At 40.9% G+C, this 16,466-nt stretch overlaps 1 protein-coding gene and 1 long non-coding RNA gene across 3 annotated transcripts in view; one reads left to right on the top strand and one right to left on the bottom strand.

Annotated features, from left to right (window-relative positions):
• LOC307227095 overlaps nt 1-16,466 on the bottom strand; it is a 684,774-nt gene that overhangs the window by 266,745 nt on the left and 401,563 nt on the right. The gene's annotated exons all lie outside the window — the stretch shown is intronic.
• Nucleotides 1-16,466, top strand: part of LOC307227004 (transducin-like enhancer protein 1) — a 74,965-nt gene that overhangs the window by 33,254 nt on the left and 25,245 nt on the right. For both annotated transcript variants that reach the window (XM_079996073.1, XM_079996072.1), the window contains exons 8-9: nt 709-725; nt 14,853-14,969. In XM_079996073.1, coding sequence (XP_079852199.1) covers nt 709-725; nt 14,853-14,969 — 134 coding nt within the window. The remainder of the gene's footprint in view (nt 1-708; nt 726-14,852; nt 14,970-16,466) is intronic.

Below are 16,466 nucleotides of genomic sequence, written 5' to 3'. Positions count from 1 at the left end.
AAATGGCAGGCATCTCTAAAGAAATTGCGCTTATGTTGAGCGAAAGCCGAGAGCAAACTGGTTGCCAAACGTTTAAGAATGGCACTCTGCATTTATACCACTGGAGCAAAATTCAGCTTGAAGTTTTCAGTCTTTGAAGCTGGGAGATCGCTAAGGATCCCTTGCTTTTATGAAGTGCAGGACATTTTGACAACCTGACAGATGCTTAGTTGTAACCTCAGTGGTCCGCACAATATTGTGGAAAATTGTTAAAACAGAATAAATGGGTAATTTTATCTTTTTTGATTAAAGAAAGTGATCTTTAATGGGAAGAGTCCTGGGGAGGGTGGGCAAATGACGGAGTCAAATTTTGAGGTGAATGTGTTGAAATGAAAGTTTTAGAGCATTAAAACTGTTTTGTAGGTTTGTTTAGGACGCTTTTAAATATTGGGCAAAATTGCACTTGAATAATTTTTGAAAAAGAAAAAAGTAATTTATTCTGTCATGGAAAGAACTAGGCTTTGTGTATGGTTAAACTGTAAATCATGTTTACAAAATGTAATTTTCAGGAAATCACTGTATTAGGAATGTGCAATGACTTATATAAATAAAAGCCATTTTAAAACTGTTCGCGGCTTGTGTTCTAATTTTCCCCCCTTTTTTATTTCTGTTCTTGCCTCTGTGTCTGAACGGGCATGTCTGTGCATTTCTTGGTTACTACGGGAACAGACAGAGATGCGGGCACAGTAAGTACCAATATTCCTGCTAACATTAACATTTTCCAGTTACTACAGTAGTTGATAGCCAGATATTCACATTTTCTTCCCTGTAGGGCTTACTTGCTACATCTCTCCTAGTTTAGATAATGGGCATAGTGTCTGTGGTATGAATACTGCAGTGCTTTGTTGGAATAATAAAAATAAAAATAAAATTTCTATTGAACAGCTTTTGTAGCTGCTCTGATAATATCCCTACAAACTAATCTGGTTTTGGATAGCAACTGCTCAAGCCTGCATTAATTGCATTACATATGTGTGTACTTGTGAAAACAGGTGAGATTAAAAACTTGCACATTAGCCATACCAGGGATTTGTAGTTTTTCTAACTTTGTTTTCATATACATATGTGTTAAGTATCTGATTAGCATATCAGATGTTTCATATCTAATCTGCCCTTCCTTTTGTGATTAGTATATCAGACATTTCCCATCTAATCTGTCTTGTACTTGGAATGTATTGCTAGTGTCACTCTTAGGCTTTTCAAAAAAGTGTTCTATTGATTTTAAAAACCACTTACTCACCCTCACATGGTTCATCAGAGAACTTTTTTGTTGGTATCAGGGGCCACCATGATTCTTTGGCCATGTATACACCTAATCTAGACAATATGTCTGTCGTGCAGAATATCTGTACTACAATCAGTAGATAGCATTTTTTAAAATAAATTTTTATTTGATTTTGGGGTGTCCCTTGAAACTGGATTTTCCAGGGTTTTCACACATTCGAAACTGTTTTATAAGATGTGAAAGGAATGTCTTTCTAATCCCCTCTCATATTTTTCCAGTTTATTCCACACTAGAGTGCAGGAACTTCAAAAGTGCATTAGAGTATTAGAAGTACAAATTCTGTTGGGGTTGCTTATGACTTGGAAGTCTTGAGAAGTCATTTGGGATATCTGCCAAAGTTGTGAGGTCATCTTTAGTTCGTTACATTCCCCAAGAAATATAACTGGGTTGCTTTAACCTTCCCATGTGTTTCATTGAGCCATCTAAAGATTCATGCAATTTGCTTCAAAGCCTTGGGCAAAGGTGGAAGAGCAAATATGTTGCCCACAATAGTAGGGCTAGATCAAGAGTGCAAGAGACTGTGTGCAAGAGGCGAGGGAGCATTGTCACATGGTCAGAACGCATCCCAGAAGCACGTCTATCCCTGTGAAATTGTAGAGGGTACTGTGTTTCATTTGCAGTTGAAATAAACTGCTGCTCGTTTTTGGTTAAAAAAAAAAAAAATCCTTTGCAGTATAGTGGATGCTTGGGTTGCGAACGTGATCCATGCGGGACGCATGTTTGCAACCCGCAGTGGCACACCTGCACATACACGGGTTGCGATTCGGCGCTTCTGCGCACATGCGACTGCCGAAACCCGGAAGTAATCCGTTCCGGTACTTCCGGGTTTTGGCAGTCCGTAACACGGGTGGTGCTGTGGGTTAAACCACAGAGCTAAGACTTGCCAATCAGAAGGTTGGCGGTTCGAATCCCCGCGACGGGGTGAGCTCCTGTTGCTCAGTCCCTGCTCCTGCCCACCTAGCAGTTTGAAAGCACGTCAAAGTGCAAGTAGATAAATAGGTACCACTCCGACGGGAAGGTAAACGGCGTTTCCGTGCGCTGCTCTGGTTTGTCAGAAGTGGCTTAGTCCTGCTGGCCACATGACCCGGAAGCTCCCTCGGCCAATAAAGCGAGATGAGCGCCACAACCCCAGAGTTGGTCACAACTGGACTTAACGGTCAGGGATACCTTTACCTAACCCGAAAAAACACAACCTGAAGCATCTGTAACCCAAGGTATGACTGTACATTCTTATTTTACTTATCACCCTCAGTGTACGTTGCGCTGTCCTCTAGTCTACTTGTATGTTTCAGCTGCTCAGACACAACACTGATGTCAGAACTCTTCTCCAACTTCCTCTCCTAGCTGTGAGATGCTTACCTTCATTTGTGGGCAGTGCATGTCATAGAGCAGGGGTCAGCAAACTAAGGCCTGATGTCTCCACCACCCAGGCCAGTGGCATGGACCCTGTTCCCCGCCAATACAGAGGATGACACCATTGCTGCCGAAGGCAAGGCAGCGGCAGCGTGAGTGGTGGCAGGGGTGGGTTTGGGGTTCCTTTGGGAGAGGGTGGGTCCGGCCCCCCACAAGGTCTGAGGGACAGTGGAGCAGACGCCTCCTGAAAAAGTTTGCTGACCCCTGTCATAGAAGTTTAGGATCTAATTTCAGTCCTTTTACTTTTTCTTCTCCCACTTACACTAGCTTCTTCAAATCGTAATACCTCTTCACTGTATATTAAAGGGGTCACTTTTTAATCCTTCATAAGTGTGTCCTATAAAACATAGCCTGGATTCTGAGTCCCACCAGCAGGCAGGGTGAATGATTGGTCCAGTTTCTCTATTCCCCCTGCTGTTTCTTTCCCCCAAAAAGCTATTCCAAAGGACTGTTCTTTCCCAGAACAGTCTGGGAAAGAAGTCAGTGAAATATTTGCTAGCACCATTAGCAACTGATGAACGAAGCTCTAGTGGAAGAGCTTGCAGTGTCCTATATTAGTTGGTTACTTAGAAGTTCTGTGCTTCCACGAGCGTTTGCGCAGGCAGAAAAAAACTAAATCTTGGATTTAGTTTCTTCTCTTCTACAGAACTCTAGCACAGGGTGTAACACAGTTCCTCCACCCACACGTGGAAGGACACTTTGAATTCAACCAAATACATTATTTCTTGCCATTTTAAAAAGTATATTGGAATGGGAATCAGATTGCTTCAGCAATAAAGAAGGGTTATGCTCACAAGTGTGAGCAAAAAAACAAATAAACTCTGCTTAATTGGAGAATGTAAAGCAAATGTACTCTGTATTCTCTAATAATACCTCAAATATTACCTTGGTGTTCATCTCTGCATGACAGACATTTTATTCCACTGTAAGTATGCTGATTTACTCTTCCTGCCATCACACTTTTGGAGCTGTTCCTGAAAAAGAGAGGAGGTGGGTTTTCCTGATTTAGTTGCAAGTATATATTATAGTGGACAGTAAGAATCATTGCAGGACCTGGACTGTCAAACTGCTGGAGTACTTTTTTCCTATCTGGCTAGGAACTAACTACATTTCTGGGTGCATTGAGGGGAATCCTAGTAGAAACCCCCTACAACAGGACCAGCTACTGTACATCATACCAAGACATAATTTAGCACAATGAGAATGAGCTGCAGTGAACCCTGGGCTCATACAGCCTCTCACTTCCCCTGGAGCAGCTGCAAGGAGGAGTTGGGAACTTTCACCTAAACAACCTTGGCCCAGTATACCTGAAGGAGCACCTCCAGCTCCATCGTTCTGCCTGACACTGAGGTCCATCTCCAAGGGCCTTCTGGTGATTCCCTCACTGCGAGATGTGAGGTTACAGGGAACAAGACAGAGGGCCTTCTCGGTAGTGGCGCCTGCCCTGTGGAATGCCCTCCCATCAGATGTCAAGGAAATAAACAACTACCTGACTTTTAGAAGACACCTGAAGGTAGCCCTGTTTAGGGAAGTTTTTCATGTTTGGTGTTTTATCATGTTTTTGATATTCTGTTGGGAGCCACCCAGAGTAGCTGGGGAAACCCAGCCAGATGGGCAGGCTATTAATAGTTAGTTAGTTAGTTAGTTAGTTAGTTAGTTAGTTAGTTAGTTTTCTATTAACCACAGTTTAGCTTTGCATCCAAATCTGAAACCATGGTTGCCATTAACCACAATTTGTTTAAGCAAACCACTTTGGTGACTCATCTTTTAAAGTTGGTTTGGGCAAACAAATCATTGGTTTGGACAACAGAAAAATAAATGATTATGTAAAATTGGTTGTGTCTAAACTCCTTGCAGCTGCATCGGAAGAAAAGATTGGAGGGAGAAGCATAGCATGTGAACCTGAGAATTTCTGCAGCTCATTTCTGTTTTGCTGACTTTGGTTTAGTGTGGCATCTGAATATGGCCCTACAAGCCATGAACTCTGCCAAAGATGAAATATGGAACCTTCTTAATTGTTTCCCCTAACAGTCTGAGATTCCATGCAAGCTTGGCTCCCAATCTGTTCAGGATAATATGCTCCAGTTGTACCAGCATCAAATGATGACTGACACCCTTCCCTTCATCATCAACTACTGCCCCTCATTAGTTCGAGGGCTGGGGGTTTACAGTACCAACATTCCTGTCCTTTATTATCTGCTTCTGAAGCCCAACAGACATGCCTGCCTATAAAGGAAATAAGATTTCCCTCTTCCATGTGCTTGCCATTTCAGCTGTGGCCCTACAATTGTGGGTTGCAATTGCATGCAATGTCAGACAAACGCCAAACTTTGCATGTCTGAAACAGGCCTTAAGGTCCAACTACCTTCAGCCACAAGGTCGCTCTGAGTTGCAGAACTCCCCAATTTTATTTCCTGATTTTGATAATTGCAAAAATCTGTTGGTTATATGTTGGTCTTTTCACTTTTCATAATAGTTTTTAATACATTTTGAGATGTTTTATGATATTTTGTGGTTTTAAATTGTTTTTTTATGTTTAAGTGGCTTTGTAAACCACTTTGGCAAGAATTTTTTGCTTTAAAAGCAGCATACAAACTCATTAAATAACTGTGGACTTTAGCCTAGAGCAGGCTTCCTCAACCTCAGCCCTCCAGATGTTTTGAGACTGTAATTCCCATCATCCCTGACCACTGGTCCTGCTAGCTAGGGATCATGGGAGTTGTAGACCAACAACATCTGGAGGGCTGAGGTTGAGGAAGCCTAGCCTAGAGGGTTCATTTTATGCTGGGGCCTCAGAGGTGAAAATGGGGGTTCTACTATTGCCCTCCATCCATGTAAGAGTATACTTTCTAGCATGGCCTTCTCCAGCCTTTAGTCTACAGATGTTTGGACTTTACATTATTTCTGACCATTAGCTATGCTGTAGGGGGATGTAGTCCAGGAAATGTGGGGTGGGGTGGGGAGAAGAGAAAGGGCTGGGGAAGGCTGCTCTAAATGATATCTCATTCTCCTGGCCTTCATTCTGCCCAGACACTGAGGTCCATTATTATTATTATTATTATTATTACTACTACTACTACTATTATCATTATTATTATAAACCTGCACCCCTTCCATTGGCTGAGGCAGCACTAGACTTTTGACTCCTCTACAGAGAGTTGCCATATGTCTTCTTTTCCCAGGACACGTCCTCTTTTTCATGGGTAGAGTCGTCATAGTGATCCATAGTTGAAAGCAGAAGTTGGCAAATGTGTCCTCTTTTTCGCTCTTCAAAATATGGCAGCCCTAGCAGGCCTGACTATTTCCTCTTTCCACTTCAAAACAGGGTTGACTACAATAGCACCTGATCCTACATCAAGTCTACTTTATGCCAAGAATCTTCTGGTGCTGCCACAAGCTGTCTTTGAACACGCACTAAAAAATGAGTGGCAGGAGCCAATTATGTCTCTTAATGTAAACAGAATCTCTCTTAAGCTTCAACCCCTTCTCTAATGAGAGAGAAGACTTGTTTTCTTCTCCCAGGGAAGATACTGTGGTTGCGGCTTTGTCTAATGCTGCAGCCTGCCTTACTGCTGCAGATAATAAATACCACATTGACTGCAAGTTAGAAAACACATTGAAGAGAGATGTTGATGCCTCAGCTACAGCCCTTAAGGCTTCAGGCGTAAGCTCCTACTCTGCCAGGACTGGATGAGCTTAGAGATCAAATTCAGGGGGATAAAAAGATTAACCCTATTCGTAATCTCTCTTATAGCTGCCTATATGGCAGACTCTCAGCCTGTGTCATGTCAAGCGATGTACTAGCCAAGGCTGCTTTGGCTCAGATGTTGGAACATTAGATCCCCTCATCCAGTGCCCACCTGTTTAGGGCCTCCTTGATAAGCTTCTAATGGAACTAGCAGAAAAGTGTGTCTCTTCTCAGGAACTCCTAAACCCTCCTTTAGCTCAATCCCAGGGGCAGTGCATCCTTTTTTAAAACCAAAATATCTTACCATGACTATGTCCAAAGGCAGACACAATCGGGCAATAAACAACCCTACTTTAGCAACTACTCTTAATTGCCAGCCCAACACCAAAAAGAGACCAACTTGTCTTCTGCCCTCTCCAGGATCCGTTGTAAAGAAGGCTGTCAAACCTCTTTCTGGAATGAAACCTAAAGATGGTTGTATGTTAGACACTATCTCTAATACCAAAACTATGCCACTGAGCCACGGCCTTACTGCAAATGCCCCCTTTCTAAGAAAGGTGATTGTAAGTATTCTTAGATCAGTACACTGGTGGTGTTCATCTGAACTGAGAGGGGTTGTGGAAGCCCTGGACCACTGTTTGGACTTGGTGGTGGGCTGGATGAGGGCCAACAAACTGATTGAAACCTCAAATCCAGATAACTGGTGAGTTGCCTGCTTTGGAGGGGGTCACATTCCCCCTGGGAGTGTAGTCTGGAAGTGATCCTGGATGCCTCTTGGTCACTAGAGGCCTAGTATTCAGTTCTCTGTGCGTGCAACACTGTAGCACTCCCCTCCCCAGCACAATTGCTGTGCTTAAAACTGTTAAGGCAAGGAACTTGCAAGTAAGCTGAAGAATGACTTGCTGAAGCAACAGTGTCCACCTTTATTAACACCCATTCATCTGTCATTCACAAATAGCCAAATACTAGCAGCTATTGAAAGGCTGTAACTCTTACAGACGCATTTGTGGGGCAAGTCTGAGCTCCTCTTTGAGAAAAGAGAGGAGCTAGAATTTCATGATGAGTAAATATTGGTTATTCTGAGTGCAAACATTTTGCCATTTTGCCATTCATCAGCATACATTTTCCTCTACTTAATATTTAGCATAATTATAGTCAAGCGTGGGTGTGCACACATGCACATTCTTATAAATTTATTTACAGTTTGACTCCCTTCCATACTTCAGAGGCCTTCATTTGGCTCCCCAGGCCAGAAAGGGTCTCAAGTGGAGAAGGGAGTATAGCTAAGCAAATCCATCTGAACAAAGTACAGTATTGTGGGATCTGCATTCCCTTGTGTAGATTTCCCTTTTAGTTTTCCCCACTGTTTTAACTATTTAAATTTGATGACAGAAGAGCCACAGGGGCCTTAGCATCTTTGAGTGCTAGTATGATATAGCAATTACAAGAGCGCTGGGTTTGGGTGTGGAAATCCCATATTCAAACCCATGAAGCTCATGTGGGAAGTTTGGGGCAAGTTCTTTTTACCCTAAAACACCTCACAGTTAAAATGAGGTCAAAGGCCACCCCCAGGCTCCTTGAAAGAATAAGAGTTTTGATGTAATTAAATTATTCATCTTGTTTGCAATAGGACTAACTTAATGTGTAAGACCCCTTGAAACTAATGGTAATTCCCATTCAACAGAGTAGGCCCAAACAAAGGAGAAGCTACACTTTGAATTTATAGTAGAAAGGAATCTTTGAGTAACAGCACCAAAAAAATGGAGTGGTGGTGGAATTACTCAAAAAATTGATTTAATCACTTAGGCCAATCTGGATAAATAATGTAGACTTCATGTTCTTAATCCCTGATAAATTGGGTTCTGACCATGAAAGCTGGGATTATCCTCAATTAAAATGTCTAGTCTACTGAAATTAAGATGAAACAAACTGGTTTCACGTTTCTCTTAGCAAGGTGGTAACAATTATTTGACAGAAATGCAATCAATTTAGATTGCATAACTCAATGAAACAATCATACTGCTTTGTCTACCCCAGAATTTTTAAACTTTGGACACTTCTGCAAAAATTGGCAGCATTTGTGAGCAAAGGGGTGAAGCTCTCAAACTGGGGATTTTCCACTATAGGGGAAAATAAGTGTTTCTGAAGCAGTCACCTACTGGAGTTGAAACCCTCCCCATTTTGTTTTGTTTCATTGTGTTTTTACTACAAAATAGTTGTAAATATAACAGGTATAAATCCGCAGTTAGTATATGACACATTGTGCTTTCACTTAGCAGAAATGTGGAATTTAAAGTATGGAGGTTAGGCCTAAGTCTTGCTGCTATCACATATAAAGACATCAGTGGTGCAAGGCAGCTGTAATGGGATGGTGAAGATAATATCAATCAATTTTATCATCATACCTTTCTACCAAAGTGCACAAGACTCCTTAAAGCAGAATTGCAACAAAATAAACTCTTGAAAATACTAAGGATCAGGATGCTTGCTTTGGAAGCATAGGCAATTGACAGTTACGTAATTTCATTTAATGATTTGTACAGTGCTCCTTTAGAATTCTAAAGTGGTCAAAATAAATAATATTAAACCTCAACCAAGCCATATTAATAATTACTGCTGTAGTTTAGCTGCTGATTTAACCAAAAACACTCAAATGTGGTCAAGACTCCATAACCTGTCAACAAAAATATGGGTTGTATGTATGCAAAGTTATTTCCTGTGGAAGTACAGCACTATTAAGGAAAGTAACCCACTATATAGGGAAATACATATGACTGCCACTTCCATTGCTAACCGCTGTGCTGTGAGGGAGCCCTGACCCTCGGGTTAAGGCAAAATGCAATCTAGGACTGAAGGCATCTTGATGACGGTGGGTGGGGATAAAACCTACCCACAATTGACCTCCTTTGGCGATGCACATTTCACTTCTATATTGCCAGAAGTTTGAACTGTTAGCTCATTTCTACCTGACCACTGCTTCAGTAGTTATACCACAGTGAATAGAGGATAACTTTGGACAAATGTATTGGTGAGTCTGCAAGTACTTCTGGCAGGAAATGCATAAAGTTCCTAAGTGAAACAGTCCCCCCCCCCATCCCATTTTTTCTGTTACCGTATTTTTTGCACCATAACACTCACTTTTTTCCTCCTAGAAAGTAAGGGGAAATGTCTGTGCGTGTTATGGAGGGAATGCCTACGGGTGGCATGCCTACGGATTTTCCTCCTCTAAAAACTATGTGCGTGTTATGGTCGGGTGCGTGTTATAGAGCGAAAAATATGGTATTTATTCTCATTACTCACTTCAGTGTGTTGCAAACCACTAGCAACTTGAGTGGAACTGAAGATCTTTGCCACTCTGCCTCCAAGATAAGATTCATCCCACAATAAAAAAGATAGCAAAATTAGCAAACACATTTCCTTTCTTCTGAATGAACATCACCACTGAGCCTGTCAGAAGTGATATTTGGGTATGTGTCCCCCCCCCCTTTTCTCCCTCCCCACCCCCATTGCTAGCTCTGTTGCTCCGCTCTATATTTTGCTCAGGGTGTGTACAAATCACTGCTGTGTGAGTTGATTTATTGTCTGTTTTTCAGAAACATTTCTGTATTCATTTGCTTTGGTAAACTCCAGAGAATGATCTCACATCCTAGTGAGTCACGATCCATTGTGTGTATCCATAACACTGGCAAGATTACATGAAAGCACACAACCTAATCTCAAAAGATAGAATTGGGTGATGCTGCTGCAAAAGGTCTGGATTTTGACATCTTGGTACCTCAGGTTTCCGTACAAAAGCAGCTTCTCTTGTAGACTCTTACAAAAATTGTTCCATCTCTTCCCATTTGCTGCCTGTGACCAAAACCTTTATTTTAAAAAGAATTACTATCTTCATAACATTATCAGTCTTTAAAATTTAAAGTCTCTTTTTGTGGGGGAGACTTGCTTCCCCTCCAGGTATAGGGCAGTATATAAATTCAAATAACCAACCGACAAACAAGCAAACTTGAGGTGGAGTTTCAAGAACAGCATGGCAGCTGCTCAGAACACCCACATGTCTACTGCCTGCTCATAGCCAGCTGATTGTCTGCAGCTGCCACCATGTGTAGGATTGAGAACCTTGAAAATTGCCTCTGGAGGGGGCTACACAAGATCAGCAGGCATACAGGCATGCAAATCCAGTAGTCATCTAGATGTTGCTGCCAATCTTACTCAAAGCCTTCCTATCCTGCTTTTCCTATTGCTCACCCAAGGCAGTTTACAAATAGTAAAACTACTTGAGAATGAGTGAATTGCTCGCTACTGTCTGCACTGATGGCGGCAAATCTCAATGGTTCTCTCTGAGTCTATCTATCTGGAGATGCTGGGGAATTCAACTGGGACCTTCTGCATGCAAAGCATCTGTTCTGCCACTGAGCTATGGCCCTTCCTCACTAAACATTAGAAATCTCAATACACACTCCCAACATAAAGTGTAAAATGCAGAAATAAAAGGGAAGCAGTGACAATACAAGTGCAAATCAAATACTCAGGGAAAATAAAACACTTGGCATCAGTCTGTGAAACAGGTGGCAAGCAAATAGTTCTAGGCAGAATATTCCATACGTGGAGCAGCACCTCAGAAAAAGCTTTATTCTTGGTCACACCTGTCAGTACATTTCTATAACACTTGATTTGCAGAGAACCTTCCGGTCTCTTCCCCCCGCTTTTTCAATCACAGTATTGTACTACTTATGGAATTATAGAAGCATTGCTATGATAACATTACAACAGATAGTGCTGGTGCAAATGCTGATTATGAGAATGGTCTTGTAACCAATGCCAAATTGATTTCAAACCATACTTAGTATTATAAATTGCAGTGCATGATATTAAAAATTAATGTGCTTTGCAAAATTTCATAAGGTAAGCACTGTAGATCAATAGAAAGTGCCAGCCATTTTGAGAGCGTTTGTTTTCTGTGAAGCAGTGAAAAAATCAGAGCTGTATCAGTGGAGAAGTCATTGGGGTCCTGTTGTAATGTAAATAGGAATCTGCCTTAGACTGAGTCATACCAGTGATCCATCTAGCTCAGTATGGTTAGCACTGTCATTGGAGCTTCAATCTAATCTTGAGCCTGAGGCCCTGCCAATATAAAACTTCCCAATGAAGTACAGCCTTTTTCTCTGGAAAGTTCTGAAATTCTGAAAATTCCATATTTCCCAAGGCAAAATTCTGGCATGAATGTTGTAATTCCTGCATAGCAGGGGGTTGTCCCCTTTGTCCCCTTTCAGCTCTATTGTCCTGTGATAATGGTGAGCTGCTTCATTCTTTTATAATGCAAGATGTTTTGCTAGATTAGGAGGTCTGTCAAGGGTTTTCCATCCACCAGATGCTTGCAAATGTCTCCAATGGCGCAGGCCTCCCAAGAGGATTTTGGGCCCCTCATGTGCCCCCAGGACCCTTCCCAGTGTAGACTCTTTCAACACTCCACATGCCTCTGAGGTCATCACAAATGACTCCCAATAACAGCGGGATCTTGGCTTTCTAGGCACAACATGAATTTAGTGTCATCTCTTGGGCTTAGGGTGGTAGTTTACACATTGGCCCCAAAGAAGGGACCACTTATTTCCAGTTTTAGCCAGGGCAGAGGTGGACAAATGCACCTCAACATACTTGGTATTGGTTTCAAGTCTTTGTGATAAGAATGCCCATTTCAACCACATGCTTCATGGAAAACTTGGGAAAAGATCTGAGGTTTAAAGAAACCAGTGGTGGCAGCACAAAAAAACATTTTGGGGAAGATGTTCAAAGCATAAGCACCTGCAAATAAGAATTGATATTTTAACAGAGAAGGAAATTTTAGGGGGGGCTGGAACTAAGTTGTAATGGTGAAGGCTGGGTGGAATATATTGAGATGCTGTCTTGGGACAGTGAATATTCATGAAATATGGATCTCTACACACTTGGTGGGTCTTATATCCTCTCTCTCTCTCTCTCTTATACACAAACAAACATACCTGTCTGCTAGCAACGTTCTGTAAAGTATATGTGTGGATGTTTGTGTTTTGGTATTAAAAGATCTTTCAAAACGGGAACTTAATATTTGCTCCCAGTTTCTCCATTGAGCCTTCCTAGTTTCCTTGAGTCACCCAGGGGGTAGAAAACAAAAACCCAACCTTGTATATTTCAAGCTAATGAGTTCAGTGATCCTACAAACCTGCCTTTTCAGCCACAGAACACTGCGGTAAAGACATGACTGTGAGCTGCTTTTTACTTGATTTCATTAGACCCTCCCATATGCTTTGTGTAAGATCCTTAGTGTGTGTTGAGCTTGAATAGTCAGAAATAAAAGGGGTTGAAGCTTGCTTTTAAAGTGTGATTCTTGGAGTGCTGAAGAAAGTTCAGATTGCTTTAGGTGCCCTTGTTTGTCTTGTTTTCTTTTCTCCTTGCTGTTAAGAATTGGTGTATGAGGACTACAAAGCTCCTAGGGTGGTTGTCTTCAGGGGGGGTTGGTGGGGGGGAGAGAAGCGCTTAGTAATATTACCTTTTTTTGCTTTCAGGTGTAATTATTAATATGTGAATAACAGTTTTCTTTGAAGTAGTGGTGCGGGTAGAATTTTTTTTTTGTATACCTTTTGTTAAAGTATGTTAGCATTATGCTTCCTTGTAAAGATGACTTTCAGAAATGAGGCTTGTCAGGTCTTTGTGAAAAGAGCCCTCTTCTCTCCCCCCTCCACCAACCATTCATTCAGCATTGTTCATGGCATTAACACACCATTGAACAAATTGCCCTTCTTGCATATGCTAATCCTGAACTTAAAAGAACCCATTGTGACATGTTTAATGCTTTTGCTGGAGGGAAGATGAGAATTGGAGGCATGTCAAATTATCATGTGACCCAGAAATATCTCAAATGCCTCTCTTCCCCTTTGGGTCAACAGTTTGTACTTAGCATTATCTAAAAGAAAGTAGCCTGTAGATTGTGGAAACAATTAGTTCTTGCTCTTGCATTTTGGCCTTCCTTTCACATTCTGAGTTTTATGTTGGAAGTGGGTTTTTTGTTTTGTTTTTTGTTATTGTTATTTTAAAGAAGTGCTAAGCAGTAAATTGGCTGAGACCAACCATTTGTGTGTTTTATCAGTTAGGCAGTAAGGTCATTTCGCTTCGTACTGCTTTGTGTTTCTTCAGTTTATGATTCTTATGGGTGATATCCAACATTAGTTATACTCCGAGCAGACTCACTGAAATAATTGGACTCAAGTCCATTAATTTCTCTGTGTCTGCTCTGAGTAGGATGACACACAAGCAGATTAAAGCTTACATTTGCTTATTTACTTACAATAATTTATAAGCTGCAAATACAAAACATTCCTGATTGGTGTACAGCATATTTAAAACAAAGCGATATAGGAGTAAAGTATAAAACAGGAAAGATTCGTGAATCTGAAGGACATATTATATTCTTGTATGGCTTGATAGTTGAAAGGTGGGAACCTGTTGTGAACTGCCCTGTGGTCTTCAGATGAAGGGTGGTACACAAATTTAATAATAACCACGCCTCCTGTGGACCACCAGATCCTGGTGGACTACATCTCGTAGCATCCTTGACTATTGGCCATACTAGCTAACTGTGTTGGGAGCTGAAGGTCCTCTGGAGGTTCACATGTTCCCCACCTTTGTTATACCAGTTTCTTACATAAATCTTTTTGTTGAGTACAGAGAGATGCAGGCATATCAAATTTCTATTTATCTAGAACAACATGGCAGCCACAGGTATCTACAAATTCCTCTTCCACCTGCCCTGCCCAAAATAGGCTTGAAAGAAGCACTCTGTTGTAGACAACAAAATATATTTTGATGTCGTGTGCCTGATGCCTGTGGTTTTCTTCAGTTTCCAAATGTTCACCAAAAAGGTTGGTGACCCTCAAACTGGAGCCATTCTTAACTGTTCAGCTGAGATCTAAATAGAGCTGGCACTCCTGCTGTCTGCTCCTTTCCACAGGCTTTCACTTAAAGGAGGAGTAGTATATTAACTATTAGCAATGCAAATTTTAAGGCAGACTGTAAATTAAGAGGAGATTAAGACAAACTCCTTTTCAGAAGCACAAATGCTTTATGCTTGGCTGAAATATTTTTCATGAGTAAATAGCCCCTGAATTTCTCCCCATAAAAAGCATTCGAATAAGACTATATATAATAACAAGCTCTTTGATTCAGGTGACTTGCACAAACCTATTTCCTAAAACAGCTGCTTTGTGGGTATCTGAATCTGCTTTTAAGGTTTTTATGTTTGTAAAGTACTATCTGGAAATGCAATTAATGTACTTGAATAGTAAAATGCTATCTGGAAATGAATGCAAGGGTATCATGTGCCTATTTCAAGCTTAGGAAATGTGTGCAAGGAAATCTTTAAGGTAAATGTCTATGACCTTGTGTTTGTCTTTACAGAGTAACTCACTCTTGGTTCCGGATAGCCTGCGGAGCACAGATAAACGAAGGAATGGACCTGACTATTCCAATGACATGAAAAAAAGAAAGGTGGATGATAAGGACTCGAGCCACTATGTAAGTAAATCTGTCAACGATGATTAACTTAGGTTCAGATTCTGTGCATGTATGGAGGAACTCATAGCTGGGCTTCATATGGTCATGTATGTGAAGGAGCGAACACTGGCAGCCTAACTTTTGCTTCACATAAAGGGATGTCAAGACTTTGATCTTATTAGTTATGAATTGTGGTTCTTTCCCTTCCTTTCCTCACCACCTTCTGGCTCTCTCAGCACCTTTTCTCTGAATTCTGTCAGGTTGCCAGGATACCTGCAGCTCTCATCATTCCAAGAGTGCTGTCATTAAGGCTGCCATTATGTCTGAACTGGGCTTTTTCTTGTTAATGAATGACCTTGCTTCTGTGATCCTTGATAACCATACTAACAAGAGGATATCTTTAGCCCAGATAAGGCCTGAAGTGTAGTTCTGCTGCCAAACCTAAGCCTGTCTGGCAGTGTGTGCTCTGTGGATGGGAGACCATTTGAGAGATTCCCAGAGTAGAAACAGAGTAGAATGGTATAACCTACAGGTGAAGAGCAAACGCAAGAGACTCATGGGAGAGTGGGGATTAGGTGCCACCTTGTATATCAGATTATCTAGCACAGGCACATCCAACAGGTAGATTGTGAACTACCGGTAGATCACTAACCTGAACCGCCCCAAAGGGGGTAGATCACTGCCAGTTTTTAACTCTGTGAGTAGATCACAGTCTCTTGGGAGTTGGCCACCCCTGATCTAGCACATTTGTCAGGTATGTTTTTATTTTTGTACAGAAATTGATGTTCTCTCTTTATCTGGTTATGATTCATCCATCCATCCATCCATTCATTTCTTACCTGTCATTCACCATAAGGTCCGAGGAAAGGTTGCAATCATGTACTCATACAACTAAAAACAAATAAAACAGTTTATACAGTTATGAAAAGAAGTGAAATCATTCCACATAAAAGCATCCCAGAACAATAATGATTACTAATAGTAATTCAGTTTATAATCTTCCCAAAGAAGCCAATAACAACAAACATTGATATCATAAAATATTATAACAACAGATTAATACATTATTTGAAAATGTTTTAAAAAACACATTTATCAGCCAATGATTTCAAGGTTGCCAGGAATAGTAACATATGGTCATCAAGTGCTTGGGTAAACAGGAATATTTTTAAATTTCTCTTGGAAGTCAGTAATGAGAGAGACACTGTATGGTATCAAGAAATGTGGTCCAGTGCCCCAGTGGAAAAGTTAACATACAAGATGAAAGCATTTGGAAAAGGAAATGAAACAGACAACTTTGGTGATATATGCTACCTTTTAAAAAATTGCATGCAATAAAGAAAACAATTTTATATCTTTTCAAATGCATATTAACTTATGGTTAACATTAACAGATCTTGGCTAACTGTATTGCTTTCTATATATTTCTTTGTATTACCTTATTACAATGACCATGTCCACACATCAGCGATATTGATTTATTGTACTTTCTTTAAAAATGATGCATTACATTTAAGC

Source organism: Podarcis cretensis, assembly GCF_951804945.1.
Source record: "Podarcis cretensis genome assembly, chromosome: 11".
In the NCBI taxonomy this organism is placed as follows: domain Eukaryota; kingdom Metazoa; phylum Chordata; class Lepidosauria; order Squamata; family Lacertidae; genus Podarcis; species Podarcis cretensis.
Note: the sequence above shows the minus strand (reverse complement) of the source record. Positions and strands in the feature narration are given on the sequence as shown.